General features: G+C 62.1%; 6 protein-coding genes across 6 annotated transcripts; 3 read left to right on the top strand and 3 right to left on the bottom strand.

Moving 5' to 3' along the window:
- Positions 1–1,121: 1,121 nt before the first annotated feature.
- Positions 1,122–4,633, bottom strand: CHLNCDRAFT_142539 (hypothetical protein; the record flags this gene model as incomplete). The annotated part of the gene is made up of 8 exons (XM_005842777.1): positions 1,122–1,502; positions 2,742–3,089; positions 3,211–3,321; positions 3,430–3,549; positions 3,657–3,761; positions 3,872–4,036; positions 4,153–4,314; positions 4,478–4,633. 8 exons carry the CDS (start codon positions 4,631–4,633, stop codon positions 1,122–1,124), a joined length of 1,548 nt encoding a protein of 515 aa, XP_005842839.1.
- A 1,636-nt stretch (positions 4,634–6,269) lies between these two features.
- Positions 6,270–8,304, top strand: CHLNCDRAFT_33366 (hypothetical protein). Its single transcript, XM_005842789.1, has 8 exons — positions 6,270–6,476; positions 6,644–6,734; positions 6,855–6,984; positions 7,115–7,225; positions 7,465–7,531; positions 7,638–7,707; positions 7,854–7,868; positions 7,979–8,304. Exons 1-8 carry the CDS (start codon positions 6,342–6,344, stop codon positions 8,140–8,142), a joined length of 783 nt encoding a protein of 260 aa, XP_005842851.1. The 5' UTR covers positions 6,270–6,341; the 3' UTR covers positions 8,143–8,304.
- A 73-nt stretch (positions 8,305–8,377) lies between these two features.
- Positions 8,378–11,114, bottom strand: CHLNCDRAFT_142536 (hypothetical protein; the record flags this gene model as incomplete). Its single annotated transcript, XM_005842776.1, has 12 exons — positions 8,378–8,566; positions 8,676–8,756; positions 8,895–8,978; positions 9,099–9,196; positions 9,366–9,542; positions 9,700–9,801; positions 9,969–10,081; positions 10,192–10,256; positions 10,354–10,376; positions 10,417–10,602; positions 10,758–10,890; positions 10,986–11,114. 12 exons carry the CDS (start codon positions 11,112–11,114, stop codon positions 8,378–8,380), a joined length of 1,380 nt encoding a protein of 459 aa, XP_005842838.1.
- Positions 11,115–11,332: 218 nt separating this feature from the next.
- Positions 11,333–12,843, top strand: CHLNCDRAFT_59438 (hypothetical protein; the record flags this gene model as incomplete). The annotated part of the gene is made up of 5 exons (XM_005842788.1): positions 11,333–11,658; positions 11,789–11,938; positions 12,104–12,206; positions 12,382–12,519; positions 12,683–12,843. The coding sequence occupies exons 1-5, from the start codon at positions 11,563–11,565 to the stop codon at positions 12,841–12,843; spliced, it is 648 nt and encodes a 215-aa protein (XP_005842850.1). The 5' UTR covers positions 11,333–11,562.
- Positions 12,844–13,394: 551 nt separating this feature from the next.
- CHLNCDRAFT_28756 (hypothetical protein) lies at positions 13,395–15,239 on the bottom strand (the record flags this gene model as incomplete). The annotated part of the gene is made up of 7 exons (XM_005842775.1): positions 13,395–13,546; positions 13,644–13,770; positions 14,107–14,196; positions 14,346–14,463; positions 14,595–14,664; positions 14,834–14,971; positions 15,101–15,239. The coding sequence occupies 7 exons, from the start codon at positions 15,237–15,239 to the stop codon at positions 13,395–13,397; spliced, it is 834 nt and encodes a 277-aa protein (XP_005842837.1).
- Positions 15,240–22,726: 7,487 nt separating this feature from the next.
- CHLNCDRAFT_59437 (hypothetical protein) lies at positions 22,727–25,208 on the top strand. The gene is made up of 7 exons (XM_005842787.1): positions 22,727–22,862; positions 23,019–23,156; positions 23,541–23,795; positions 23,941–24,076; positions 24,243–24,326; positions 24,454–24,555; positions 24,657–25,208. Exons 1-7 carry the CDS (start codon positions 22,795–22,797, stop codon positions 24,876–24,878), a joined length of 1,005 nt encoding a protein of 334 aa, XP_005842849.1. The 5' UTR covers positions 22,727–22,794; the 3' UTR covers positions 24,879–25,208.
- The last annotated feature ends 1,984 nt before the right edge of the window (positions 25,209–27,192 follow it).

The following is a 27,192-nucleotide window of genomic DNA, read 5'->3' as shown; positions in this document are numbered from 1 at the left end:
GCGCAACGTAAGCAGCTGCAACGAGAGCGCATGGAGAGGCATGCGGCCAGCGTGTGGCCTGCTGGCGGAGCAGGCCTAGCGAGACATCCCATTGTGCCTCCAGCCCAAGCCTTACGACACGCATCCAGCACCGATTTGCAGCCCGTGGCCAGCGCCGGAGCTGGGACACGGTCAACACTTGGCGCAGGGTGTTTGCTTGAGACTCGGGAAAGGGAGGAAGCCATCTGATCCCCCCGCTTGGGCTGCAGCTGCTTCTGAAATCCAGCAACGCGGCGTTGCAGGGTGACCCCTACCGCCGGTGCCGGATGGCAGGGCCTGCAAGCACTGCAGGAGCAGCCAGGCAGCTGTGGTGTTGACATTCGACATACAGCAGAGACTTTGAATCGCGGGCTGGAAAACCCCATGTTGCGCCGCGGGAGGCGGCGCTGCAGGCAATGGGTGGCGATTGTCGACACGGCGGTGTGGGCGGTGTGGGAAGCTGGCCGGGCCTGGCCCGAGGCTGCTATGGCCGCTGCCTCTGTGTGCACGACAGCTTGGAGTTTGCGCATGAAACGTCAAAGGCTGATGCGGTCTACTTTACATGCCTCACAGCTAAATCAGACCTGGGACCATTGCATGCATGGACGCTAGCAGGAAGGGAGGGGAGGGTCGCCCACACCCCGCCCGTCAAAGGAATGGAGGGAGAAGAGATGAACAAAGCTAGGCAGAGGAACGCGCTGCCCAGTGTAGAATGAAATGAGATGGGTCAAATGAGATCGGCACGGCCAAGTTTCTTTGGTGCGGGGCAACAAGTTCTGCGTGGACGCAAAGTGTCCGGGAGGAAAAATGCAGTTTGTAGTGTGCTAATCAAACTAATCAAAGGGGTTAGGTGGGAAGGAGGGTGGAGGCAATAGATAGGGCAGCGTTGCCCCTGAAAACCAGTTACCTCCTGCTTGGCAAATAAACAGAGTGGTGGAATCAATACCGTCATTGCCAAGGCAGTATTGGGCAGGATTTGTGGTGTCACGTGCATGAAAGGAAGAAAAAAAGTGCTGTGCATGACGCCATTGTCAAAACTGATTCGCTCTAAAAGCAAGCAGCAGCATGGGTGCGGCAAGGAGCAGAAGGCTGCTACTGCCTCCTTACTGGCTGCGCGTGCGCTTTACGGGCGGCACCGCCACCCCATCTGCCAGCAGCGCCGCCGGCACCAGCGGTGAGTGCAGGCGGCTGGACTCCTTTTGCGAATCTGCCCGCGGCTGCAGGTACTGCGAGGCGCCGCCAGCTCGCTCTGGCGCCTCCTCCTCCATGTGCATGGCTGCACCGTCCGTCTCTTCAGCGGTAGCAGGAGCCACGTGGCGCAACACATGGTCATTGGCAGCTGCCCCATCGTTTGCGCCACTCCCCTCGCCGCTGCTGCCATCCGCGTCGGGGGCATCCTCCGCACGACGGATGTGCCCGTTGGGGGCAAGCTCATCTGCGCCGCTGCCATTGTCTGCATAAAGCGCATGGGCAGCGGTCATTGTCTGTGCCGCAATATGGGCATGGTGGCAAAGCGAACGGTGCCAGGTCGTTGTGTGCTCTTGCCACACCTGAACCCTCGTTGCTCCCGCCGCTGCTGCCACCCTTCGTCCGTGCACCTTCATCATCGCCACTACTCCCACCGCCATTGCGGACGTGGTTGTGGTGATGATGATGGCGGCTGCACATAAGGACGTGAGGGCAGGAGGCGGCAAATGAGCGTGGCGCCCAGGAGATGGGTGGAAAGTTCATTATGCCAACTGCATTGAAATCAGTGCTGCATCTAACCTGTGATGGTGGTGGTGGGTGTGGCGTCGCCGTGCATGCGTCACACTGGCATAGGCGGCGCCAGTCTGCGATTGGGCACGGGTGGGCGGCCAGCAACAATTACTGGTCCAGTGCTACTTCCTCTATTCGACAACCATGAGGAAAGTTGCTTCTCGCTCACCTGCCCACTTTGTCCACTGCTGCCGTTCGCAGCTGGCACGGAAGCGCCCGTGCCGGCTACCGCTACACTATGACCCTGCCCGCTTGATTTGTTGCTGTTCTCTGACATCTCAGCCTGCGGACACATTGGAGATGGGACGGCAGGCAGCCAAATGAGGGAAAGCGTGTGCAGGGGCTCCAAACGATGCTTGCACTGCAAGCAGTCCAGTCCACACCTGCAACTCTCTCTGCTGGCTGGCGGCGGGTCCGGTAGCGGCGGTGCCAAAGGTGGTACCAGCGGTGGCGACTGCGGAGCAGCTGGCAAGTCCAGCGGCGGGCATTGCACCGTAGCTGCTCAAGTTGAAGCGAGGATCCAGGAATACTTTTTGGCCGGTGGTCAAGTCCTGCATTGAGCATCCGCGGAGAGAAGCTATGACGAGCAGGTGAACGGGCATGAGGCATGGGGCCGAAGGTATCAAACAGCAGGAATAGAGCGCTGGAGTGTGGATGTTCGTAAAGGTGCACTTTCAACGGCTGTGTAAGAGGCGCACAGGCTGCCAAGCGCCCACCTGCACCATGTAGCGGGCTGCCGCTGTGTTGCCCAGCATTGCCGGCGGGACACCAGGCCAGGGTGGGGCGTGGCTGCCGGGTGGCGGCCCCAGCGCTGCAGCTGCCGCAGGGAGGACGCCAGGCACCTCTGGTGGCAGCCCCACGCCTGGGGTTGCATGTGGCGGCAGGAGGTGCTGCATGTGGGCTGCTGCTGGTATAGCAGCAGCAGCTGGCCAGCTGCCAGGCATGGGTGCCATGGTGGGTGGCACAACGTAGCCAGGGGGCAGCATCATGCCGCCTGGGATGGGCGGCAGCACGGGGGGCATGAAGCCTGTGGCAGCCGCCGCCGCCTGCGGCAGCATGCCCATGCCAGGTGGGCATGCTGGGAAGGTGGGCATGCTGGCAAAGCTGGAGGTGACGGCGGCCGTGCTCAGCTGGCCGGTGCCCAGGGTGGCGCTGGCAGTGCCCAGTGTGCCCCCGCTGCTGCTGCTGGTGCCATTGCCAGATAGCTGACACTGGAACTTGCGCATGTCCTGCTCAAACTCCGCCCTGCACACCAGCTGCACCAGGCAGTAGCGGTCGCCAAAGGCCTCCCCAAATGGCTGACGGTCTTTTTCCTGCAAGGTACACCACAGGGGAGGCGGCACGTTTGATTAGGGCCTGCCAACAGGGGCCTCAGCTGCTGCCTGCGCCTGAGCTACGTCGGCTGCAGACACAACCAGCCCACAGCACACTCACAAGCGCGCGAGTCGCCTCCTCCGCCGTCTCAAACACCACCAAGGCAATTTTCGAATGGCGGTTCTCGCTGAAGGGCTGCACATGGACGCCGCCCAGCTTGATGCGATAGCCCTGCAAGGCAAGCAGCCGCAGGTTGGGGGCCAGCCTGGGAGGAGTTCGCTGTGCCAGCTAGTCACTTCAGTCTGCGAGTTGAAGGGAAAGCGGCACGCCAACCCTCACGTCAAGGAAGGCCATCACGTCGCCAGTGGTGGCCTTTGTGGGTAGGCCCTTGAGTCGCACGATGCCATCTCTGCCCTGCTCTGCCGCCACCACAGCGTCCCACTCGCCCTTGGTGGCCTTCTGCAGCATTAGGAAGGGAGGCGCGGTGGGGTAAGCCCCTGATCAGCTGCCGCTGCAAGCAGCTGGAGGCCTGTTGCGACTGCCGGCAGCTGCTAGCCACCTCTCACCTGCATGCCGAGCGAGAACTGGCCCGCGGCCATGGTGATCGTGGTGCCATGCCGCTGGGACACCGCCTGGGTGGCGTGCTCCCGAACCTCAAACTCCACAAACGCCTGCAGGGCAGCGGTGTGCGTCAGGAACCGGCCTCGCGCCACCCCCCCACCTGCCAGTGCATGGGCAGCTTTGGCCCCGTCTGCCTCCCACCCACACCAGTGGCACGCACCTCCAGACGCTTCTCATGGTCCACAGATCTTATGTAGGTGCCTGTCACCTTTGCCTGCCAGCCCCAGAAGAGCTGCAGCACCTCGGGCGGCGTAATGCCGTGCGGCAGGCCGGTCACCTTCACCACCGACTCCACCTTCTGGTTGGTGCGCCGCGATCGGCTGGCCTGCAGCAAAGGTATTTCAACCAACGGCTAAGCAAATCAACGTCATGGTGGCGTCCGCCCGCTTTGGCGCAGGGTGCCACAGCAATGCGCACTGCGCCCGCTTGCTACAAGCGCACCTTGGCAGCCACGGCGGCGCCCAGGGTGGGCAGGTTACCGGGGACCATGTCTTCAGCGATCGCCACCCGTACATACCGCTCGCCAAATTTGGGGGAGAAGAAGTTTTTATCATTTTCACAGGCTCGCTGCGCCTCTTCCATGTTGCTGAACGCCACGAAGGCCTGCGATTGAAAAGGGCCGATGTTGGGTGGCGCAAGGCGGCGGCGGCGGGAGCTCTTGCGCTCTCTTGCTAGCACGCCCGGGGTGTCACGTGGCCGGCGCCACACACCACCCACAGCCTCTCTAGCACCACAAGTCGGCCTGCTAACCCAAGGGCCCCCTCACCTCGGCGTGGCTGCGGCCTCCCCCAGGCTTCACAAGGTGAATTTGTTCCTGCTGCAGCGGCCCACAGCCCTCCAGGAAGGCCAGCACATCCTCCTTGCTGGCTTTAGTGGGCAGGCCGCGCAGAACCACAATCTTTGAGTCATCGCCTGGGGTCATCGTGCCCTGGTGCCGGTGGTGAGGGCATTGGTGTTTCACACAATGTTAGGGAAAGCTGACTGTCGGGGAAGCCGATATGATCATTGGCCTCCATTCGACCAGCGCGGGCGCCCAATATCAGATACACATCTCTGAACCCCACGAACCGGTTGCCCAGACTGCGGAAACTGGGCACTGTCATGCAGTGCGGAACTGGGCAGTCATCTGCTTACAATGAGCAGTCGTCCGCCTTCTGCCCGCTGCCTGCCCCTGGCCCCGCAAGGCGGCCAGTTGGCCACCGCGGTGAACTGACAGCAGCTCCCACAGGGTTGTCTACAGACCTACAGTTACACTGACAACTGTACAAGCTGGCACACGGGTGAACGCATGCTCACACTGCGGACCGGGTCCTCCTCTGCCGCCCCCACCAGCAGCCGCCTCAACTGTATGGCGGTCCGCGGCCGCGCTTGAACTCGTCCCGTCGCCTCAGCAGGTCGTCGAATTCACGCAGCTCCGCCTCGCGCTCCTTCTTCTCCCTGAAATTGCATGGTAATTAGCGGCGCACACGTCTGCACGAGCCCGCCAGTCAGCCTGTCGACCACGGCCAGCCGCCACCACCTCACAACGGGCCTCCCTTCACACTCACTTAAACATCTCATCCCGCCAGTCGTCGTCGATGGTGCGCGCCTCCACGTCGATGGTGCCGTCCTCCGCCTCGCTGCCGCCGCGGTAAAAGAGCTGTTGAGCCAAAGAAGCGCCCAGCCACAAGCCGCCGCCGACGAGCACCAGCTGGATCAACGGCAGCAACAGCGCGCCTGCAGCAGCGGTCGCAAATACGCCTGCAATGCAAGCAGGGTGGACGTGGTGAGACAAGGGAGGGGGCGCAATGGAGGGTTGACGAGAATTTTTTGCCAAGGTAGGACTCAAGTGTGGCTCGCCACACACACACACACACACCACACACACACACGCTAGCAGGTAGCTGCGGGATCCTACCTGCTGCCAGGCCGCCAGCCATGAGCGCGGGCATCCCGAACACAGCCACAGCGAGGGGCACCACCACCCAAGAAAGAGACAGCGCCGCAGCGCCAGCAGCTATCATGATTCCAACACCAGTTGCTGCAAATATCAGGCCGCCCAGGACTGGTGCCACCAACGAGCCCACCACCAGCAAGCCCAGCGCGGGGAGGGCATACTGCTGCACCAGCCTGTCAATCGGCACGGGTTCCTGGCGGCGGGGGCCGCCACTGCCACCCCTGCCACTGCTGCGGCGTGCGTAGACCTGCAGCCGCCTGCAGCGGTGCGACGGCAGCGGCTGCTCCTGTGGCACCGTCTGCAGCCGCCTGCAGCGGTGCGGCGGCAGCGGCTGCGCCTGTGGCCGAGGCGCCAGCGCTGGGGCCAGGCTGCGGGGCCTGCTATTCACCGCAACGTGTTGGCGGCCACCAGCGCAGGGAAGTGCGTGGATGGCCATGTGGCGTGTGTGAAGGAGCTGTGTGGACAGTGGCAGTTCTATACACGGGGCGAATATGATTGCAACAGTGTGTCACGCACTCGTGGGCCCTACGGGCAGCATGCTGTACTGCGCCTGTCGAGGCGGTACTGCGCCATCATCTTCGCAGCACGTCGCACTCCATGTCTATGCCTCAAAACTGTTCACCGCACGTCAGCACGCCGGGCGCTGCGGACCGTCGCCACAGCCTACGCTGAGCGGTTGGCAACAGCCAGCAGCATGTTTGCCCTCCGGCGCGGGCTGCAGCAGTGTGCCCGGAGCCTGCTTCCCATGGAGGCCCTCGCCTGCGGCAGCCTGCAGCAGTCTGCCGCGGTGACCAGCGGGCCGGCTGGAGCCGTGTACAACGTGGGCAAGGCGAGTCTAGGCCTCTCAAGTGGCTTGCATCAGGCCAAGGGCGGAGGCAGTTGGAACCGCCTCTGACCACCCCCCGCTACCCTTCCGCCACCGGTGCCACTCAAATTGCAGCTCGTTGGTCGGTTGTGCCCTCAGTCGTGCACCTGCACCCGCTGCTGCCTCTCCAGGCCACCAACATCAAGTTCCATGATGGCATGGTGCCGCGGGAGACCAAGGAGGAACTGCTGGGGCAGAAGGGCGTGGTGCTCTGGTTCACTGGTGCGTGTCATGGCCTAGACCACCAGCAACCCCGCGTTTGTGATGTCCACTCACGGAGTATGCGGCAAGCAAACAGCACAGGGCAGCCAGCCCGTAAACCCAATGCCACCCCCACCGCAGGCCTGAGCGGCAGCGGCAAGAGCACGGTGGCGTGCACCCTGGAGCACGCGCTGGCCGCGCGTGGCAGGATGACGGTGCTGCTTGATGGCGACAACGTCCGCCACGGGCTGAACAAGAACCTGGGCTTCAGGTGCCGCTTGCCGACAGTTGCCTGGTCCTGGTGCTCTGCCGCTGCTACTGCTGGGAAGATGTGCAGTGCTGACGCCTGCCCCGACACTTTGAAGCTGGTGTGTGCGACTGCTCCGCCCTGCCGTCTGCAGTGCTCAGGACCGGGAGGAGAACATCCGGCGCATCGGTGAGGTGTCCAAGCTGTTTGCGGAGAGCGGTGTCATCACCCTGACCTCCTTCATCTCACCCTACCGCAAAGACAGGTGGGTGGAGTGCTTCGTCAGTGCAGGGACATGGGCTCTGTGCAGGAAGCCATGCTTGACTGCTCCTCTTGTAAGGCCCAGGCCCACACGCATGCTGCAGTTGTCAGCGCAGTGCAGCACTGCCCCTGACTGTCACCCCCTATGGCCATTTCGCATGCTTGCCTTTCACATACTTCACGGCACCCCATGCCCAAACTGCCCTGCAACTCCCTTGGCTGTGACATGCCGGAATGCTGCAGGGAAAGCGTGCGTGCTCGCATGGCAAATGGTGACTTTGTGGAGTGCTACATGCGCATTCCCATCGAGGTGCGGGCTGGTGGGCGCTAGGGCGGCAGCCCAGCAGGCTGTGGGAGGCAAGGTATTCGCTCTCAGCCTCAGTGTGCCCTGCTATCCTCCTTTCAATCATTCGCAGATGTGTGAGCAGCGTGACCCGAAGGGCCTTTACAAGGCGGCGCGGGCCGGCAAGATCAAGGGGTTCACTGGTGGGTGGTGCTGCTGCTGCTGCTGGCATTAAGATAGAGGTACACACATGACGGGCATTTGCCTGCATGGGTGGGCAGCGCTCTGAGCCAGTTCCTGCATACACAAGGCTCATCTGCGCCCTTTGCGTTCCCACGCCGTGCTGCAGGCATCGACGACCCCTGTGAGCAGAGCAGCAGTGGTGCTGGGAATGGGGCCGACGTTTAAACAGTCCTTCGCTGCTACAATGCCGGAGGTTTGGCTCAAATAAATCTGCCTGCCCTGTGCTTGCAGATGAGGAGCCGCTGACGGCAGAGCTGGTGATCGATGCCAAGGACGAATCGGGCAACATGCAGAGTGCAGAGGACATGGCGGCCACAATCATAGCGTACCTGGAGCAGCGCGGCTACCTGTCGGCCCCAGCGGCACCCTCTGACTCAGAGGCTGCCACCGCCTGAGACAATTGATGTTAGCCCAGAGTGGGCGTTTTGACCAACTGACCGTGATCCGCCTATCTTTTTCCATCCTCTGTTTCTTTGTTGGTGGTGCTATGAGATGGATGCGTAGTCTGATGCCTACCACTTTACACCCATGTAAGTGTAACACATGCCGCGCACAAAGCAAGCAGGGGAAGAGAGAAAGGAGAGCGGTACATGGTGTTTGGGAGGCTGGGCATGCCCACCTGACCAGTGCTCAGTGTTGCACCGTCACGTTGCGGCCCTCGACGCTGACCACTGCCGCCCGCCCTGCACGTCCGCCCTTGGCCATCCCCTTGAGCTTCTTGCTCAGCTTGTGCTCGTCCTTGCCCTTGCCGCCAGGCCCCTTCTTCTCAGGCATCGCGAACTGGCTGCTGGGTGCCTTGACATAATCGAGCGAAGCAGCCTGCAGGGGAAGGATGGAATGGCAGAGCAGGAGGTGCCGGTCAGAAACCCACAAGCCAATAACCAGCCAGACACCAACTCCAGATCAATGACCAAGCGGGCCAGCTCACCTGCGGGATGGCAGCATGGTAGCGGAAGCCGGGTTCCCCAGACTTTGGCTGCCGCCGCCGCATTCCCTCGTCATCCTCGTTCTGCAGATCAACGTGGGGCGTGATGAAAGGAGTGTCGAACCAGGCTGGAGGATGGGGGGTTGCGTACTCTGCTTAGCCGCAACCACATGAGCACCAAAAATTGCCAGCCCGTCCCAGCAAGCAGGAACATCCACGCACCAGCTCCTCGCCGTATGCTGCTGCTTGCTGCGATGCCGTGCGCGCCTGCCGCTGTTGCCGTGCTGTGAGGATGCGTTCTTGCTCCTGCAGGTGTTTGCACAAGTCCGATCAGCTAAGAGACTGTTTGCTGCCCTGGCACATCCTGCCCATGTCCTGGCTAGTGCCGTCACACTATGCTGCCCCATTCTGCCTGGCTCTGCACACCTCTGCATCCAGGTCACGCACGCGGCTGGGTGCCAAGATCGGCCGGCTCCACCGCTCCACCAGCTCTTTGGCCAGCCGCTGGTTGGTGGGCGTCTCGTCTGCAGAGCTCAAAATCAATAGAGCGGCGGAGCAGGGCACAGCAGGACAAGAAGGAAGCATTTCAAATACGGGAGCCGCTGCTGTGGCACGTGCCACAGGACAGTGCCATTCACCACCCTGTCCCGCTGTGCAAGTCTCATCCACACACATGCCCAACCCTTTACCCACCGGGCAGCTTGAAGAGGAACATGACGACGCGGCCCAGCCCGCTGCGTTTGAGCTGCTCCTTGCGATCCTCCAGGCTGCAATCCACAGGCAGCTGGTGCAGCAGGCGTAATACTGTCTCGCGGACCTTGGCGTTGGGCAGAGCGCCGTCGGCCATAGGCTCAATCCAGGCCTTGAGCACTGCAAGTGGTGGCAGGTGAGGGTGAGCCGGTGGGAGGCTGCTGGCAGACAACCAAGAGGTGCAGACATCCAAGAGAGGGCAAGAGAGGGCTCAAACAACCACTCCCCCATCTTGGGACTGCAAAGCCTGGTGGTGGCATACCAGCATGGCACGCACCGCCCAGCAGCCCTGCGTCCAACAGCTCGTTGTGCAGCCGCTTGGTGGACAGCACGTCTTCCACCTTGGACAGCAAGCGCAGCTTGAACACCGCGGGGCGTCCTACAGCCAGGCGCCCGGTCCGAGGACCACAAAGGGCAGATCACCGCGTGGCACCACAAGCCATCTACATTGAAATGGTGCTTCGCCATGCAGAATAGGCCAGCACCGCAAGGGAGCCTGCACAGTGCCAACGGCCCCCAGAGCAAGCCCTAGTGCGGCCCACCCACCGTTCTCATACTCCTTCTGGTCCTCCTCTGCCGCCACCTCCATCGTGCTGAGCATGTTCTCCACCAATGCTTTGGCCTCAATATCACTCATCCCCTCCTTCTTCTTCTTTTTGCTGCAGTCAGGAAGGAAGGGAACTACAATTGGTCAATTTGCAGGCGAGGGCTCTGCTGAGCACGTGAGCAGCACCATTGCAGTATGTGTGCCTGCCAGTGCGCAACTCACTTGAACATGGCCTCCAGCTCGTCCTCGCCCTCACCCGCCTCCTCCGCCTCCGCGTAATTGGCCAGCTGCAGGTGGAGGAAATGTTAAAAGCGCAGGTACAGTTGCGACGCTTGAAGTCAAGCAGCTAGCTGGAGGCAGAATTCTCATACATAGTACACTGACTTTCCCCAGCTCCTTCGCAAAGGCTGGCAGGGCTGGGAAAGGCCGCTGCAAAACTCATTCCACCCCGCGCCTGCTCTTCATCATCTCCAAAGTCGATGCGCTCCTCAGGGTCCAGACCATCATCATCAATGAAGTCGCGGTCGGCATCAGTGACCACCCTCAGTGCCTCGTCGCTTTCATCCACCTCGGGCGCCACTGGGGGGCGGTCTGATGCCGACACACTGGATGGCTTGCGTCGGCGCGAGGTTCCTGCAGGTGGGCCATGGGCGGTCAAGCAAATGTGCGCAAGGCAGGCTTCCAGGCATACTATGCTCTGTACGTGCCTGCCACGCAACTGCAGGCTCAGCACACAGGCTGGCAGCCACCGCAGCACGATGTGCCAATAGCAGGGGGCTTGCCTGCACCCCCGCCGGCAGCCTCGTAGACTTCGCTGGCCTCGCCCGCCCCGGCCCCGTCTGCCTGCTCTTCCTCATCGTCCCCAAAATCCACCAGTGCTGCCTTCTTCTGCTTCTTCGGCTTGCGCTGCTGCGACTCCTCCTGCACAGGTGGCGGCGGCGGTGCTTGATTGGGCGGCTGGCAGAAGCGGCCTCTGGGCGTCTCCCCTTGCAGGAGGACCACTGGGGTGCCCTCACCTCCCTCTCCTTGCGCTTGGCCTCCGCCAGGGCTGCCAGCCTCGCTTTTAGGTCGACTTTGGCGGCGGGGGCGGCCACTGGCTGCGGCTCATCGCCATCCGAGCCGAAGAGATCGTCTACATTGCTCATCCCTCCCGATTCGCGGGGCCGCAGGGGACGGGCGCGCCACGGTAAAAGTGGGGTTGTCGGGATCTTTGGCTTGATCAACAGAAGGGGGCAACTAATTTGTCTGCTTGTGCGCACTCATTTGGGCCGCTAAATTGGCCGACACGCTGGCAGTAGTGCCCACGACGCGGCGGTGTGTATTCTCACAGCCGCAGCGCCACCAGATTCTTTGTTGTTGATCACAGTGTGCACGGCCGTGCCTCCAGAGCTCGTGTACCCAGAACGTCCCAGTGCCTGCCTCCTCAGGCACCCGTGAGGCTAGCGGCGCCTTGCAGGCCACATCAGCTGAGCCTGAAGCGGTGGAAGCAGGCCCCGCAGTCCGGGCCGCCGCCCAGCAGCGCCGCCGCCAAGTCCCTGCTGCCGGTGGTGCCGCCATAGCTCCGATTCGCCACAGCTTCGAGCGGCCCTACAGATGAGCAAGAACGTGAAGGGGGTCAACAACGTCGACTTCCGCAGGAAGTGGGACAAGGAGGATTTTGCAGAGAAGGCCAAGGAGCGGGAGGAGAAGGTGCTGGCGGGAGCCGTGTGGGCAGCCCTTGCTCTGCCGGAGCCTGGAGCGCTGCCCTCCGCCCGGAGCCGCCTGAGCGTGCCTGCCTGGGTGTAACTGCCGCTGCCGCCGCCTCCGTGGAACCCTGCAGGAGAAGAAGAATGAGGATGAGGCGCTGGAGGCCAAGAAGCGCAAGCGTCTGGAGCGCGACCCGCTCCACCAGGGCCTGATCGTGGCCCGCGCCAACCTCAAGGCCCGCGACTACCAAATTGACCTCGCCTCTAAGCTCAACAAGTCTCAGGTGGGCATGGGGCCTGCCGCACATTGGCACCGCCGCCTGGGTTCATGCTTGCTTTGCCTGCAAGTCGGAGCACCAGCGGGCTTGCTCTGCTGCAAGCCCCACCCCCTGCTTTAATCTCGCCAGCATGTGAGGTGCTGCTTGCTCCCTTGTTTCATTCTCTTGCAGGTCGTGTCAGTCACCATGCCGCTAAGCCAGCAAGCGGGCTACTACTGCAATGTGTGCGACTGTATCCTGCGCGACAGCCAGAGCTACCTGGACCACATCAATGGTGAGGCTGCGCCGATTCGTTGCAGTGTGTACAGCGGCAGTCGTGAAGCACCTGGACACAAAGAGCGCAGCCCTGCTTCTTACTGCCGCTGTCGTGCCTTTTCCGACCCTCCTGCCCTGCTGCTGTGCCCCTGACAGCTCCGTCCATCCTCGCTCCCTGCCTGTCTGCCCTGCAGGCAAGTGGCACAACCGTGCACTGGGGATGAGCATGCGAGTAGAGAAGTCGACGGCGGAGCAGGTGCGGCAGCGATTGGAGGAGGCCAAGAAGAGGAAGGAGGGCGTCGGCAGCAGCGCGGCAGACTTCGCGCCAGACGGTGCGGATGGTGGTGGAGGAAAGCTTGCCTTCTATGCTGGCATGCCACGCTCGATGCACCGCAGGAGATGCGGTTTTGGGCTGTAACAGTGGTGGATGCGGTTGGGCTGTACTGCCATGCACAGCTGGGCTTACTACGTTTTGACTGGTGGCCTTGCCTGCAGGCTTTGAGCAGCTGGCGGCGGCGCAACAGCAAAAGGAGGAGGAGAAGCGGTCGGGCAAGCGGCGAAAAGCAGAGTCGGAGTCGGAGTCGGAGGATGAGGGCATGGACCCTGAAACAATGGCGGCAATGGGCTTCGGGGGGTTTGGCACCAGCAAAAAGTAGGCGGCCTCGCTGGCGCTGCTACTTTGTAAATCATCAGCAGATCCTTTAGGGGCTGCGGCTTGATGAACTCCATGGACAAACACAGGCACCAGTTCGGCACCAGCACAGGCGCATTGAGAGCACTGGTGCTGGTCTAAACTGCCCTCGTTGACAGGCCTTGCTGAACAGGCCTTGCTGACAGGCAGTGGGCGGGCTGTGGCTGCCCTCTTTTGGCCCTCGGCAGCACCGAATTGCAGTGGTCACCCCCAACCATGTAGCCTCCGCAACTGCACGAAGGTGTGCAGCATTGGTGCCAAGAGATGACACACATGCAAAACCTGCAAACCACAGTCGACAGGTAGGGTCGAGGGGCACTGAACAACATATTAAGGGTGCCAGCAAAGGGGAGGGGAGTCCGCTATCCTTCAGTTTAAAGAACTATTTGCAACATCAAGTGAGAATGTGTTTTAGAAGGTCAATGAGCACGAGAAAGACAGATTCAATTGCAAAGAAGGCAGGGCAAAATTGGGTGTCCATTAAGCCACACGTATGTACCGATGCGCCCGCCACAGTCAGTCGCTTTCTTTGCCAGCTGGCAGCAGGCTGGCCCCCACTCCGAGGCCCAGGATGCTTGCCACCACACCCAGCGACACATCGGTGGGCACGTCAAGGCCCGCAAACTGGGCCAAAATCTTGCCACCCACAAACCCGAGCACCACCGCCACTGCAGACGGCAAGCAGATGGCAAGGCAGTCAGCAGCAGATCAGCCAAACACCCCTGCGCACAGCCCTGCCTGCCGCTGCTGTGTGCGCGCACCCACCCGCTTTGTCCAGAAAGCGCAGCTCCTTCATGAAGGTGGAGACAAAGGTGTAGAGACCTCGCAGTGACAGGATGGCAAAGAGATTGGAAGTGTACACGATGAAGGGGTCCAGCGTTACGCCCAAAACCTGCGGGACAGGAAAGGGAGGTCCCGGCGCGCAGCAGCGCAGTCTGAGCTGTGGGTGGGTGGGTGGGGATGGGCTGGGTGGGGATGGGAGTCTGGGTGGTTTGGGCTGGGTGGGTGGCCACCACCCCACTCACCCGCCACACCCCCACCGCCCCACACACGCACCCGGCCGGCCACCGGCCACCCCACCAAGCCAGCCACCTGGTCACCCCAACCCAGCGATCCCAACCACCCACCGCAAGGCGCATGGCCTTGCATGGGGTGCCAGCCAGCAGCAGCACCAATGCACACACACACACACTGCGATGCCCCGCGCCCGTTGCCCTCGCCAACTCACCGCGGGGATGGAGTCTACAGCAAACACAACATCGGACAGCTCCACCACCAGCAGCACAAGCAGCAGCGGCGTCGCCACGCGCACGCCGTTCTGCACACAGACAGCCACACCAGCCCAGCCCACTCAGCGCGACAGTTCTGCACTGAGGGCAAGGCCAGCGCTGAAGGCCGCTGCCAAGGTAATGTTGGTGCCGCACAGCCGCCACATAGCGTGCCCACGTTTGTGTGGCATCGCTTCACCTGCATGGTGAAAAACTTGTCGCCATCGTACGAATCGGTGAATGACATGAGAGACTTGCAGAACTGCACAATCTTGTTCTTGCTCAAGTCTTCCTCCTCCTCCTCATCGCCGCCCGCCCTGCACGGACAGCAGCGCGTAACGATCAAAATGGGCGGCGGCAAATCGCCAGGAGGATGACATTCGCCGTACTGCTGCAGCAAGGCAAAGGATCACCCTTCTGCCGGCAAACAGCGCCACAGGCCGCTCACGTCAGCAGCTTGGCGCTGGACAGCAGCAGGATGCCGGCGAACACCAGCAGCACCGGTTCAAACCGCTCAACTGTGGCAGGAAGCCCAGCCAATGAGAACGTCAGTTGGGTGGCAGGGCAGAGCAGTTGCAGGCGCAACGGGCAGCCCCCAGCATGCTGGGCATGGCCATCACTTCAATAGTGCACCTGCCGTGCAAAATTCACAGCACCGTCTCAGCTGCTCTTCCCCCCGCTGCCCACCTATGTCCACGCCCGCCACGATGAGCACAAGGCGCAGCACCGCTGCGGTGGCTATTCCGTACGTCAGCACCTTGCTCTGGTACTCGATGGGCGTCTTGAAGTAGTTGAAGACCAGGATGAACACAAACAGGTTATCCACTGCGAGAACGAGGGAGGTAGGGCATTTGCATCACCAGCCATACACTGAGCTCAGCCGTTGTCACTCATCGCACATCAGTGCCCCGCATGCCCATGCGCTCAGCCGCCTACCCAGGCTAGCAGACGCACCCGACAGGGACTGCTCCAGCAGGTATCCCGCGAAGTACTCGGCGCCCTTCTGCTCGCCCATCACTGCCCACACGCCTGCGCCAAAGGCCAGCGCCGCAATCACGGCTGAGGCGGCGCCTTCCGCACGCTCCTCCACCATTGGCTCCTCCACCTCCAACCGCTCAATCTGCCTGATGGCGGATTCTTCCTCGTCCCGGCTTCGCGAGGAGGGGCTGCTGGTGGGGGCTGGCGGGTCGTCGCGGCTGGCTAGCGTGTCGGGTCGTGCCCGTGCTGGGACTGGTCGCTGCTGCCGCCGCTGCCGCCGCTGCAGGTGGGGGGAGGGTGAAGGTGTGGGAGGTGAGTGATCATTCAACCGCAGAAGGTTCTCCACCCTACAGGCATGGGGCAGCCTGAGGACATTCCAACATCACACACAGTCGAGCACAAAATCGGCTGTCCTCTCGGCTCGCACCGGCAAGACACCGCTGGCGCCCAGCCCATCCATTCTCTTGGCACGCTGCAGCGGGTTGCAGCCGTGCCGCTGGAGCTGCAGGCAGTGCGCTGGCGCTGCCAGGTTGGCATGTTGCGCGCGGGCTGCTGCTGCTGAGCTGCGCGTGCTGGCTGGCGGCGCCGCCATGGCGCTGGCGGAGCCACACATTGTGGGGCTGCTGGGGCTGCTGGGGGTCCGGTCGGCTGCCTGCCGCCCCGCTGCGAGCTTCCCAGCCCCGAGGAGAGAGGTGGGGAGCTGGCTGGCTGCGGGTGGCCACACCCGCTCGACAGCAGCGCACTGACCTGCGCAAGCAGCACACGGGTGGGCAGCCTGGCAGCAGTGGGCAAGCAGGAGGTGGAGGGACGCAGCCAAAGCTGCAACGAGTGGTGAAGCCAATGGACCCCGTGCCAGAAGGCAGGGGGCGATAAACCTCGGCAGCACTTTCGCCCAATCAACACACCAATTCACGGTGCCACATTTACACGCAGCCAAACGAGAGAAGCAGCCCAAGCAGCCCAGGGAGGCGTGCGCAGCAGGGAGGGGATGGCCTCCCGTCAGGAGGGGGCTCCCCAGCCCCCACAGCAGCCCGGCGGTCGGGGGAAGACCGCGGGGGGGCGTGGCTCCGGCAGAGGGTGCGCCCACGCTGCTTGCATGCAAAAATGCGGGCCAGGCTGGCGGCCCCACCGGGTGGCTGACGGCCGAGCTCTGCCGCCTCTGCATGCAGGCCGCAGGCCCAGTTGAACAAGGGCAGGGGCCCCGAGTCACACCCCATCCCCGCTGCCAATGGTGGGTGCGCCGCCAGCCTTGGTGCCCGATCAAGGGCAGCGGGGGTGCAGCAGCGCTGAAAATGGGCACCAAGGTGCAGTTGGCGCCGCCCGGTCACAGGTGCTACTGCCGTGGCCGCCGCCTGCAGGCACGCCGTCGCCGCCCCCCGAGCCGATGGCGCCCAGCGGCATGTCCTGGGCGGCACGCGTGGCCAGTGCCAAGCCAGCACCAGTGGCCGCCAACGGCTCGGCGGCAGATGGCCCGGCCGCGCCAAGCGGTGCTGCCCCGCCGCCAGCTGCCCCGGCGGCACCCGCGGCCCCGCCCGCCGCCGTGCAGCCAGCCACTGCCGGAGTGAAGCTGCCGCCCGGAGTCGAGGGTACGCTCGCAGTGACGGCAGTCAATGCAGCAGCGTTCTGGCAGCTGTGACAGCTGAGGGTGGCGTTCCTCATTGCTGTAGCGCTGGGTGCCTCGTGGGGTGATGTGCTGCTCCTTTTCTGGCTTCCCCAAGTACAGGCCGGCAGGCCTCCATCAAGTTCGGCGACATCGATCCAACCGAGGTTGTCAAGGAGCAACAGCAGCAGCCGGCGCCGGTGCCAGTGGCGGCCAAGCCCCCCCCGCCCGTCCCTGCACCTCCTGCCCCTGCACCGCCAGCCGCGGCACCGCCGCCGCCGCAGCCCTTGGCGGCCCCCCTGCCCGTGATGCCAGCCTCAGGCGCACCCCCGACGCAGCGGCCCGGCGGGTACGCTGCGGCTGCGGCAGCTGGTGGGGGGTCAAAGCCAGATGCGGCGGCAGCCGTGCCAGTCATGATGCCGCCACAGGGTGTGCCACAGCAGATGCAGCAGCAGGCACCCCGGCAGCAGCATGGCGGGGGCCCACGTGGCGGCCAGGGGCGTGGCCCTACTGGCCAGCAGCAACCAGGCGTGGGCCTCAACCCCGCCATGGGAATGTACCCGCAGCAGGTGCGAGGCACATAGGGAAGAGGGTTGCAAGCTGTGAGGTTGCAGGCAGGGATATGTGTTTTGACTGCGCATTTCTGTGCGTTTCTGTTGCTCGTGGACAGGCATTCCGCATGCATGTGCGATCGTGCTGAATGGCAGCAAGCTCGCTGACGCAGCCCTTTGCTTCCCATTTGCTTGCTTTGGTGCAGTTTGGGATGCCTGGAGGCTTCAGCATGAACCCCGGCGCGGCCACGTTTACCGGGCCTGGCATGGGTGGAATGATGTATATGCCAGGCGGCACCAACTACTTTACGCCGCCAGGCTACTCGCAGGTGAGTCACAAAGCGGCGCGCAGGGCACCATGGGGACGGTGCATTGCTCGGCGCCCTTGCAGCGATCACTCTGCGGCAGCCATGCATGCAAGCGCCGTACCCATGCGGATGCCTTCTATGCACAACCCTGGGTGGCGCGCTCAACAGTGCGCTCGCCTCACACTGCAGGCGTGGCAGGGAGCGCAGTATGGGCAGTATGGCATGACCCCGTCCGCCATGCAGGCGGGTGCAGGCGGGCAGCAGGGCATGGCTACTTCGGGCGCCATGGCTGCTCCGCCGCAGTCGCAGCCCGCATCAGCGCCATACGCTACAGCTGCTGCGGGCACCCCCAAGCCCGTCCCGGTGGCCACGCCCCCTCGAGAGAAGAAAATTCTGCGGCTAGAGAACCCCGAAACACACGAGGTGATTGACCTGTCCAAGCCCATGGCCAGTGGCGAACAGGCGGGCGGTTCGACCAAGGCTGCTGACAAGAAAAAGGTAGCCGCACCAGCAGCCAAGTCAGTGGCAGTGGCAGAAGCCAAGAAGCCCGAGGCAGCGACTGGCGCGCCCCAAACTGCGGCCGAGGCGGTGAAGGGCACAGGCCCGTCCAAGGCGGCAGCGGAGGCGGCAGCAGCCGCAGCGCTCAAGCCCAAGGAGGCTGTAGCCCCTGCTGCAGCGGTCCCTGAGGCAGCAACCCCCACTGCAGCGGTCCCCGAGGCAGCAACCCCTGCTGCAGCTGGCAATTTGGCTGCTGCGCCAGTGGCGCCTACGACTGCCGGCCCAACTGCAGCGGCACCAGTGGCGGCTGCGGCAGCGGCGCCCAAGCCTGCGGCTGTGTGGGGCAGCGGCCAGAGCTTCAAGGAGAAGCTGATGGTGGACCCCGCTGAGAAGAAGCGGCAAGAAGAGGAGGCTGCCCGTAAGAAGGCTGCAGATGACGAGGTGGCCCGCAAGAAGTTAGCCGAGGAGGAGGCGGCGCGAAAACTTGCGGAGGATACCAAGCGCAAGGTAACACATTGCAGGGTTCGCTACGGCTGTTCGCATGGCTGCAGCGCAATGAAGCAGTGGCTTTGCTTCCTTGTGATAGCCAGGTACTGTCTGCTGTTGTTTGCATCTGCAACGGCTGTCCCTGGCATTTGTCAACCCATGACGCATTCGTGCTGCCTACTCCACTTTCTGTTAGCAGGCTGAGGAGGAAAAGAAGGCTGCCGAAGAGGCTGCAGCTGCCCGGAAGCAGGCCGAGGAGGCTGCAAAGAAGGCTGCTGAAGAGGCCAAGCGCAAGGTGCGGGATTGCATACTTGCCCCGGGCCTGACCAACGTGTGATATTGACGGGGGCCTGCCTGTTTTGGGGCGTGCTCTACTCGGCGGCATTTTGCAGACAGTGAGGATAGAATTGAGTTGCGCAATTCTATCTGTGTTTTGGACAGGCCGCATGAGTGGACTGACAACACACTTGTTCTGCAGGCCGAGGAGGAGGCAGCTTTGAAGAAGGCGGCTGAAATGGAGGCGGTTGCCAAGAAGAAGGCTGACGAGGAAGCAGCAGCAGCAGCAGCAGCAGCAGCAGCAGCCAAGGAGGTGGCCGCTAAGGAGGTAGCGGCCAAGCAGGCCGCTAAGGACGTGGCGATTAAGCAGGCTGCGGCCGAGGTGGCGGCAGCCCAAGAGGCAGCGGCCCTGGAGGCAGCTGCTGCGGAGGAGGCCGCCTCTGCCCAGAAGAAGGCTGATGAGGAGGCGGCGGCCGAGGAGAATGCGGAGCAGCAGCTGCAGGCCGCGGCCCCCGCTGGCGAGGTACCAGCTGATGGTGACAGCAGCTTTGCTGCCCAGGAGCAGCAGGTCAAGCCGGGAGAGGGCGAGGAGCCGGTGCAGCCTTCTGCCAACATCAGCCCCTTCAGCTCCTCTGCCATTGAAGAAGGCGAGATTCCAGCAGAGGACGAGCAGGAGGCGCCAAAGGAGGTGGAGCCCCCCACAGGTAGGCTGCATGGGGGCTGGGCAGGCCGATTGACTTTGCGATTTAATTGGGCTTTGCCAGCAATCCTTCTTGTTCAGTGCCTGTCAAACCACAAACCTGCTCCGGTTTGTTTCTATGTGCAGGGTTTGAGCACGACAAGAGTGGCCGCAAGCGGTACGGGTCCGACTTCTTGTTCTTCTACGGCAACAAGTGCACAGGTGAGCAGACGCATGCTGTTTTGCCTGGGACCTTCCTGCGACAAATGTTTGGCACGTGGCTGATCACACCTGGGCCGCTGCTGGTGCTGCAGATGTGCCCAAGGGCATTGAAACGGAGACCTTCAAGCAGTTGTCGCGTGAGAACATGCCTGGCCCGCCTGGCCCGCCCATGGGCGGCCGCGGCCCGCGTGGCGGCGGCGGCTTTGGCGGTGACGACCGCTGGCAGAGTGGGCGCCTTCCATCAGGTGAGGATCTGCCGAGCTCCCTGAGGAGGCCGTCCCCGAACCTCGAGCAGGCTGCGCTGTTTTTGTGAGCCAAATGGTTGCACACGGGGCTCCACCAAGCAGCGTGCTGTGCCCATTTGATGTTGACATCGGTGGCTTGCAGGTCCCATCCCTGGTCCGCCGGGCATGCGTGCCGACCCGCGCATGGTGGGCCGTCAGCAGTCGGGGCGCCATAGGGGAGGTAAGCTTGGGCATCACCTGCTGTTTCAGCCAATTGCACACATAGCTGCGAAGCTGTGTGCATCAGTGCCCCACCTTTCAGGTCCCCACACTGCTGCCTGTCCTTTGTTTTCTGATGCCGTGCTGTGCAGGCGCGGAGGCGGACCAATGGGAGCGTGGCAAGCCGCTGCCGCCTATGCCCGGCATGCAACAATATGACGGCCGCCGCGGCGGCCCACCGCCCGGCATGCGCATGGCGGGCGGGCCAATGCACCAGCTGCACAAGACTGACAGCGCGTACAAGGTGCTGCAGCTGCTAGTTGCAGGCTCTTAGGCGCTGGTTGAAGACGGGGCCACCATGCATCGCCAAAGCACAGCACCCCACTGCTCAATTTTGCTTGCTGCTGTGTCTGTGGTCTGTAGGTGGGCGCTACCCGCACCGACGACCCAGCGGAGGAGCAGGCGCAGAAGCAGCTCAAGTCGCTGCTCAACAAGATCACCAAGGACAATTTCGCCAAGATCACAGGCCAGGTGGGTGGGAAGAGGTGGTTTGCGGATGGACCACGGCTCTTACTAGCTGCAGTGCTGTGGCAGCATGCATCACATAGCTGGCTGCCACGTGCTGCCAGCCCTTGCCCCGTCCTCACATCCTTGCACCGTTCCTACTTGGCATGGCAGATTGTGGAGGTGATCAATGAGCGCAAGCTGGCCCAGACGCTGAGTGGCTTCATCAACCAAATCTTTGACAAGGCGCTGACCGAGACGCACTTTGCAGAGCTCTACGCTGACCTAGTGGCAGCGTGAGTGCGCCGCACTGTGGGGCAGCTTGCGGGCCCCGTTCTTAAGTAGTGCACACTCTGCATCTGCCGGCTTGCTGTGTCTGCACATCTGCGCCAGCCGGCTTCCTCTGCATTAAGCATCTACCTCGACTCCAGGGTACATGCTCACTTACATGTCATTCAGCCTGCCATGCGCCTGCCGTCTACCCTCCGCCTTGCTCCTCACCATGCCTAGCCGCCCTGCTGTCTTCCGTACTGCAGGTTAAACCCTGCGCTGCCGCAATTGAAGGACGATGAGGGCAATGATGTGCAATTCCGGCGCACGCTGCTCGACAAGTGCCAGGAGGAGTTCGAGGCGGGCGTGACAGCGATGAAGGCGGTCAGTGAGCGCGAGAAGCATGCCAAGGAAACGGGCGAGGTGCCTCCGCAGGAGAGCCAGGTGCGTTGCTGCAGGGCGGAGCGCTGGTGGAGCGGTTGGCGTGCGTGCGGCAGCCTCTGGATGTGACACTTTTTGATATTTATTGCCAGTGCATCTGCCTGCCGTATGTTTCTCACTCTGCCACCACTTATGCTGCCAGGACGAGGAGGAGAAGGAGGAGGAGGAGGAGGAGGAGGAAGGGAAGGAGGAGGAGAAGGAGGAGGCCGCTGCGGAGCAGGGCGAGGTCAAGGATGAGGCCAAGGCCAAGCACGATGCAGGTGCTGCTTGGCAATGGCAGGCCTTTCTGCGCATGCGGCAAATTGCTGGCCATGGCATTGCATAGTGCAGTAGTGTTTTTCTCATGGCCTGATAAATGCTCGTGCCTGCCCCACTGCCACTGCGCCTGCTTTCCTGTCTGCGCTGTAGAGGCCGCCAAGAAGGCTGAGCTGGCAGCACGCAAAGAGGAGCGCAGAAAGGCGATGGCGGAGCTGCAGGCCCGCAAGCGCATGCTGGGCAACATCGTCTTTGTGGGCCAGCTGTTCAAGTAAGTGCAGTGCGGTGGTAGCACTATGCTCACGCTTCAATCAAGGCCCCTGTGACTGGATGTCTGTGACTGGATGTCTGGCCGGCCCCCGCTCCTAATCTTGCCGCCCCTCCCCCACCCCACTACGGCCCCGCTCTCCCTGCAGGAAGGGCGTGCTGACGGAGACCGTGATGCATACATGCATCAAGCAGCTGCTGGAGGAGGTGGGCAACCCCAAGCCCGAGGATGTGGAGTGCATGTGCAAGCTGCTTGCCACGGTGGGCGGCCTGTTGGATGCGTCTACCAAACAGGTCAAGAACTTCAACAATGGCAAGCCTGCCAGCACCAAGGTGAGTGCGCTTGCAGCTGCCATGCTGCCATGCGCTGTTGCTTTTGCTGTGGTGAAGCCATCGATGACCTCACCTCCATTGAGCTGGCTTGCCACATCTGTTGGTTGCCGGTGAGCCTGCAGGAGGTGATGAACGTGTACTTCAGCCGCATTGAGACACTGGCACGCAATGAGGCGGCGCTGGACTCGCGCCACCGCTTCATGCTCATTGACCTCATTGAGCAGCGCAGAAATCGGTGGCGGCCGCGCAAGGAGGTTAGTGGAGTTGGTGGTGCGAATGGGCCTGGCATGATGGGTTGGAGTGTGGAGGGTAATGGAATCCTGCGAAAGCTGTGTTGCAGGCAGCTTTGTTCTGCAGCTGTGGCTGTTGCCCGACCTCTCGGCCGCGCTTGCGCTGCGCTAGATGGCCTTGGGCGCTCGCTGGTTTACTCCCTCGCTGCGCCCCGTGTCGCCACGGATGTCACTGCTGCAGGCTGAGGGCCCCAAGACGATTGAGGAGATCCATCGCGAGGAGGCCCTCAAGCGGAGCCGGAGTGCCATGCTAGACCGGCAGCAGTCAGGTCGCGGCGATTCCTTCCGCGGGCCACGCGGCGGACCCCCGCCAGGGTGCGTGTCTGCTGTCACCTTCCCAGCTTTGTGGCAGTGCTGCATGCTAAGCAGCACCGTGAGGTAGTGGCATATCAACCTCATCAGATATGTTGCTGCCAATGCTGCCTGCTGGTGACAGCTGTCTCCGCCCGATTCTTGATTTCCTCCCTTCAGGCGGCCTCCCTTTGACAACCGCGTTGATGCGCCAATCCGGGCCATGAACCGCGTCGGCTCCAACGATTTCCTGGGGCCTGGCGGCCAGCAGAGCTTCCGACCAGGGGGCAGGCCTGGGCCGCAGCGCGGTGGCGACAGGTGAGGATGGTGGGATGTTCTGGGTGGTGGGATGCAGCCGTGTGGCAGGGCAGCCAAAGGTGTTGAGCACAACAGAGTTCGGCATGCCTTGCACCATTTGCATGCCTGCTACGGCACCACGCAAGCATTGTCAGGGTGGGGCGCTGTTTCTCCATAGCGTCACATCCTTGGGTTGCTTTGCAAGAGCGGAAACCACAGCACACGGCACGCGGGTGGCCTGCCCCATAGGCTAACCTGTGACTTAATCGTGCAGGGACATTTCAGCACCCGCGCGCAGCAGTTGTGTTTGTTGTGCTGTCTGCAAGCAGTGCAATGCCGCACTTATCACTGATTGCCATTCCTCTGTTCCTTCTGCTTCTCGCCCCCATCTCTTGCTTCCCATAGGGCGGGTTCTGCAGCTGCTGGACCCCAAGAACGGCAGTCTTCTGGGCGGCAGCAGGGGCCACCTGCGCCGCCTGCTCGTGGTGAGCGTGCGCCCGAGCCTGCTGCAGCGGCAGAGCCTGAGCCGGAGCCGGAGCCTGAGCCTGAGCCTGCATCTGTGGACGGCCTGTCTGAGGACGAGGTGCGGACCAAGGCCAAGGCACTCTTGGCGGAGCTGTACAACACCAAGGACGTTAAGGAAGGCATCATCTGCATCAAGTGAGTCGCATGGACTGGGCAGCTGCTGAGCATGCTGTTGAAACAGTTGGTGTCCTCTCATTGCTACTCTCAATGAACAACACCCCGGCATGGTCCGTCCATAGGACTAACATGCGTGTGCCATTCCCACCCGCCTGCCCCGCAGGGAGCTTGTGGATCTGGGTGCGGATGTGCCATTGTTGTACGAGGTCATGATGACCACGAGCCTGGAGACCAAGGGCACTGACTGGGACATGCTGGCGGCACTGCTGCGCAGCTGCGCGGAGGAAAGCGTGCTGCAGGTGTGAACGGTTGAGTTGTGCACGCAGCATGCAATGAGGCTGGTAATAGCCGCTGCATTGGGCCGTGCGAGCTGCTCCTGCAATCTGCTGTTGGCTCGCCCTGGTTGCTCGTACAAGCTGTGCTCTTTATTCATGCGTTGCATCCCGCTCTTCCCTGAGTGTACAGAGCGCTGATTTGGAGCGTGGTGCGCGGCAGCTGCTGGACAACTTGGATGATCTATCCGTCGATGTGCCCAAGGCACCGGTGCAGGTGAGTGTTTTGATCATGCTAAAATTTATTAGAGCAGGCTGATTGCATCCTTCCCCTTTACCCAGAAAGCAGCAGGAGTTCTTTTCAGGTCTGACGCAAACTCTGCACACCTGTTCCGCACCCGCAGGTTGGTGCCATCTTGGGCGAACTGGTGGCATCCGGCAGCGCCGACCTGCGTGCGCTTTTGGAACACATTCGCACTGCAGACGCAAACCCCGATGAAATCCAGGCAAGGCGATTTCTGTGGCTGACGCTTGATCGCGTCGCAGTCCCTTGGCCCTCTTCTCTACTGCTGGCCCATCGTCTTATGACTTCTGCGTGCTCATGCAGGACGGCGAGGATACAATGCTTGTGGGTGGTGGTGGCGCAGCCAAGACGGTGGGCAGCTTGCTGCAGAAGCTGGCGGAACTCAAGGGCGAGGAAGCGGCGCACGAGGCGTGGCAGGCCACTGGCGAGCAGCTAGCAGCCTTCCTGCCGCAGGCCGACCGCGAGGATGAAGCTGCAGTCAAGAGCCTGGCAGAGAAGTTTGGCCTGCTGTCGATAGCTTGCTGAGGGCCGACGCTGCCTCATGCAAGCCCCGTTTATTTCCCGCTGCTTCTTCCCTGCTCCTGTTGTCTCCTTGTCCGCTGGTTCCTCTCTCTGCACTCGGTGGTGTCAGCTTAAGACAGTGCTGCCCCGTCCCCTGTGTGTTTACAACTGCCAACTAGCTTCTGTTCCGCTTTCCTCGCCACTCTATTTTACAGTTTTGGTGTTGGATTTTCTTTGCCCGGACCATCGGGCGCATTGCCCTTCGACATGTTGCCGAGCGCTCACAAGTTCTGCCCCAAGCTTTCTGACTTACAATGGCTTGACGTTGGTGCCAGACATGCAACCGAGAGCAACCGTGGCAGATGCAGCAAGGTTGTTAGGGGCGGCTGACCAGCATGTGGTTGTGCTAGGGTTTCCAGACTCCTCAGAGCTTGACTTGACTTACAGAGCGGATTCGGAGCCAGCGAGGCTCAAACACGCATTGCGGCGGCGTAAAACATGGCAGTCATTGATAAATGAAGCAACTCTATTCTGGTCTTGGGACAAAAAGCATGGGATGGACGTGGGCAAATCAGGGGGGAAGAGATCTGCGTACTCAAAGCGCAGATGGTCGTAAATGGGGCAGTGGAAAACCATATGGGTCTCGTCTTCAATGGCGGGAGAAGCACACAAGAGGCAGGTGCGTTCATGGGTGGGGGCCTGGATGGCCTTTGGCAAATAGCGTTCCCGTTCGATGCGAAGGTCATGGCAACTGGTTCTAAAGCGAGTGAGGGCGATACGGAGATTGGGGTCATATTTGGGGTCAGAGTTGTCACGCCGCTGACATCCATGCCCACACGCCGTCTGGAGTCTGGGGGTTGGGGGGCCAAGCATGGGCGGTGGGCGGCGGCTGGCCTGGAAGAGGCCCCTGAGGAGGTTTGGATCCCTTTTGGCCGGTCAAATTGGTACCCAGGTGACCCTCCTTATTTCACACAATTATTATTATTACATTGTATGTAGTCTGTCTTTGGTCAACCACTGAACCGTCACAGACTGTTATCCATGCGTTGTAAAGGTGGAAGAGAAATGGGTGGGAAGGAGGGTAGTCCAGACAACATGAAAATTAGGAGTGGAAAGCACAAGCAAAATGCTGGGGGGTAGAAACCCGGGCCAAGGCAGGAAAGCACAAAAGAAAAGAGACAAAAAACAGGAGGAAGGGGGAAGGGGAAGGAGGGAGGCACAACAGGAAGTTAGGAGTTAGTGGCGGTGCAATCTGTACAGAGCACGACAGAAACTGGAAAGTTGGATGGCATCAGGGAGAGTGAAAAATGCATACACAGACTCAGTATGTGCAGGGGTGAAATGCAGGGGGTACTGAGCGCGCAGCTGCGCAGCCCGTGGGCATCGAAACAATGCGTGTTGCACATCCTCCACATGCCGCTCGCCCGCTGCCGCACAATGAGAGCAGAGCCGGTCCGCCCGCTGCTGACGCTGCCAGCGCCCCAACTCCTCCGCCAGCCAATGCGAGCCGGTGCGAAGCTGCGCCAACGCACGCCAGCGGCCTCGGTGCTGGAGGGTGAAAAGGTAGCCAGGCAGTCCGTCGGCTGTGTCGGCACCGGTGGCAGCAACGTACTCACGGATGCGGGTGCCCTGCGCAGTGTACAGCTGCTGGCGGAAGGAAGCTGCGGCAGCCTCGACAATGTCAGACACACCCACAGGCTGGGGCTGGCGCAAATCCACAGTAGCCCCATATGCATGCAACGTTGCTGCCACCTGACCAGCCCAAGGTTGCCCTGCCAACCCCACACCCCCGGCCTCAACAGCCAATGCACAGCTGTGTTGTGAGAGAAGGGCTTTACACCTGACTGCGGAGGGTAGTCACTGAGGAAGGGCACTAAGGAGAATAACAAACAAGGCGAAATGCAGGGGATTATATGCATGCATGGGAGAATGGCCAGATGGCGGGTGGCCGCCAGATGTCGCCGCCAGCTGGAGGGTGCTGACAGATGGCATTGGGTCGGGGGAGCTGACCGTTGGGTTTTGCCAGCTGGCGCGGGTGTGGGGCGCGTGGCTTTCGGTTTGGCCATCTGGCTTTCGGTCTGGCCGCGTCCCTACGCGGTGGGTGCTGTAGGTGAGCAGGCTGGACAGCTGGCGGGCGCTGGTGCAGCCAGGTGGCCCGCCGTCCAACACTCCCACGCAGACTGCTCAACTGCAGGGGGTGATGCCCATAGCGGTGCGGCAGTAGTCGAACTTGGTTGCCGGCACGGGCTTGGTCAGGGAGTCGGCGACCATGTGGTCAGTCTTGATGTAGGAGAAGGAAACGTCGTTGCGTGCCACGCGCTCGCGGGCAAAGTGGTAG

Source organism: Chlorella variabilis, assembly GCF_000147415.1.
Source record: "Chlorella variabilis unplaced genomic scaffold CHLNCscaffold_42, whole genome shotgun sequence".
Lineage (NCBI taxonomy): Eukaryota > Viridiplantae > Chlorophyta > Trebouxiophyceae > Chlorellales > Chlorellaceae > Chlorella > Chlorella variabilis.
Note: the sequence above shows the minus strand (reverse complement) of the source record. Positions and strands in the feature narration are given on the sequence as shown.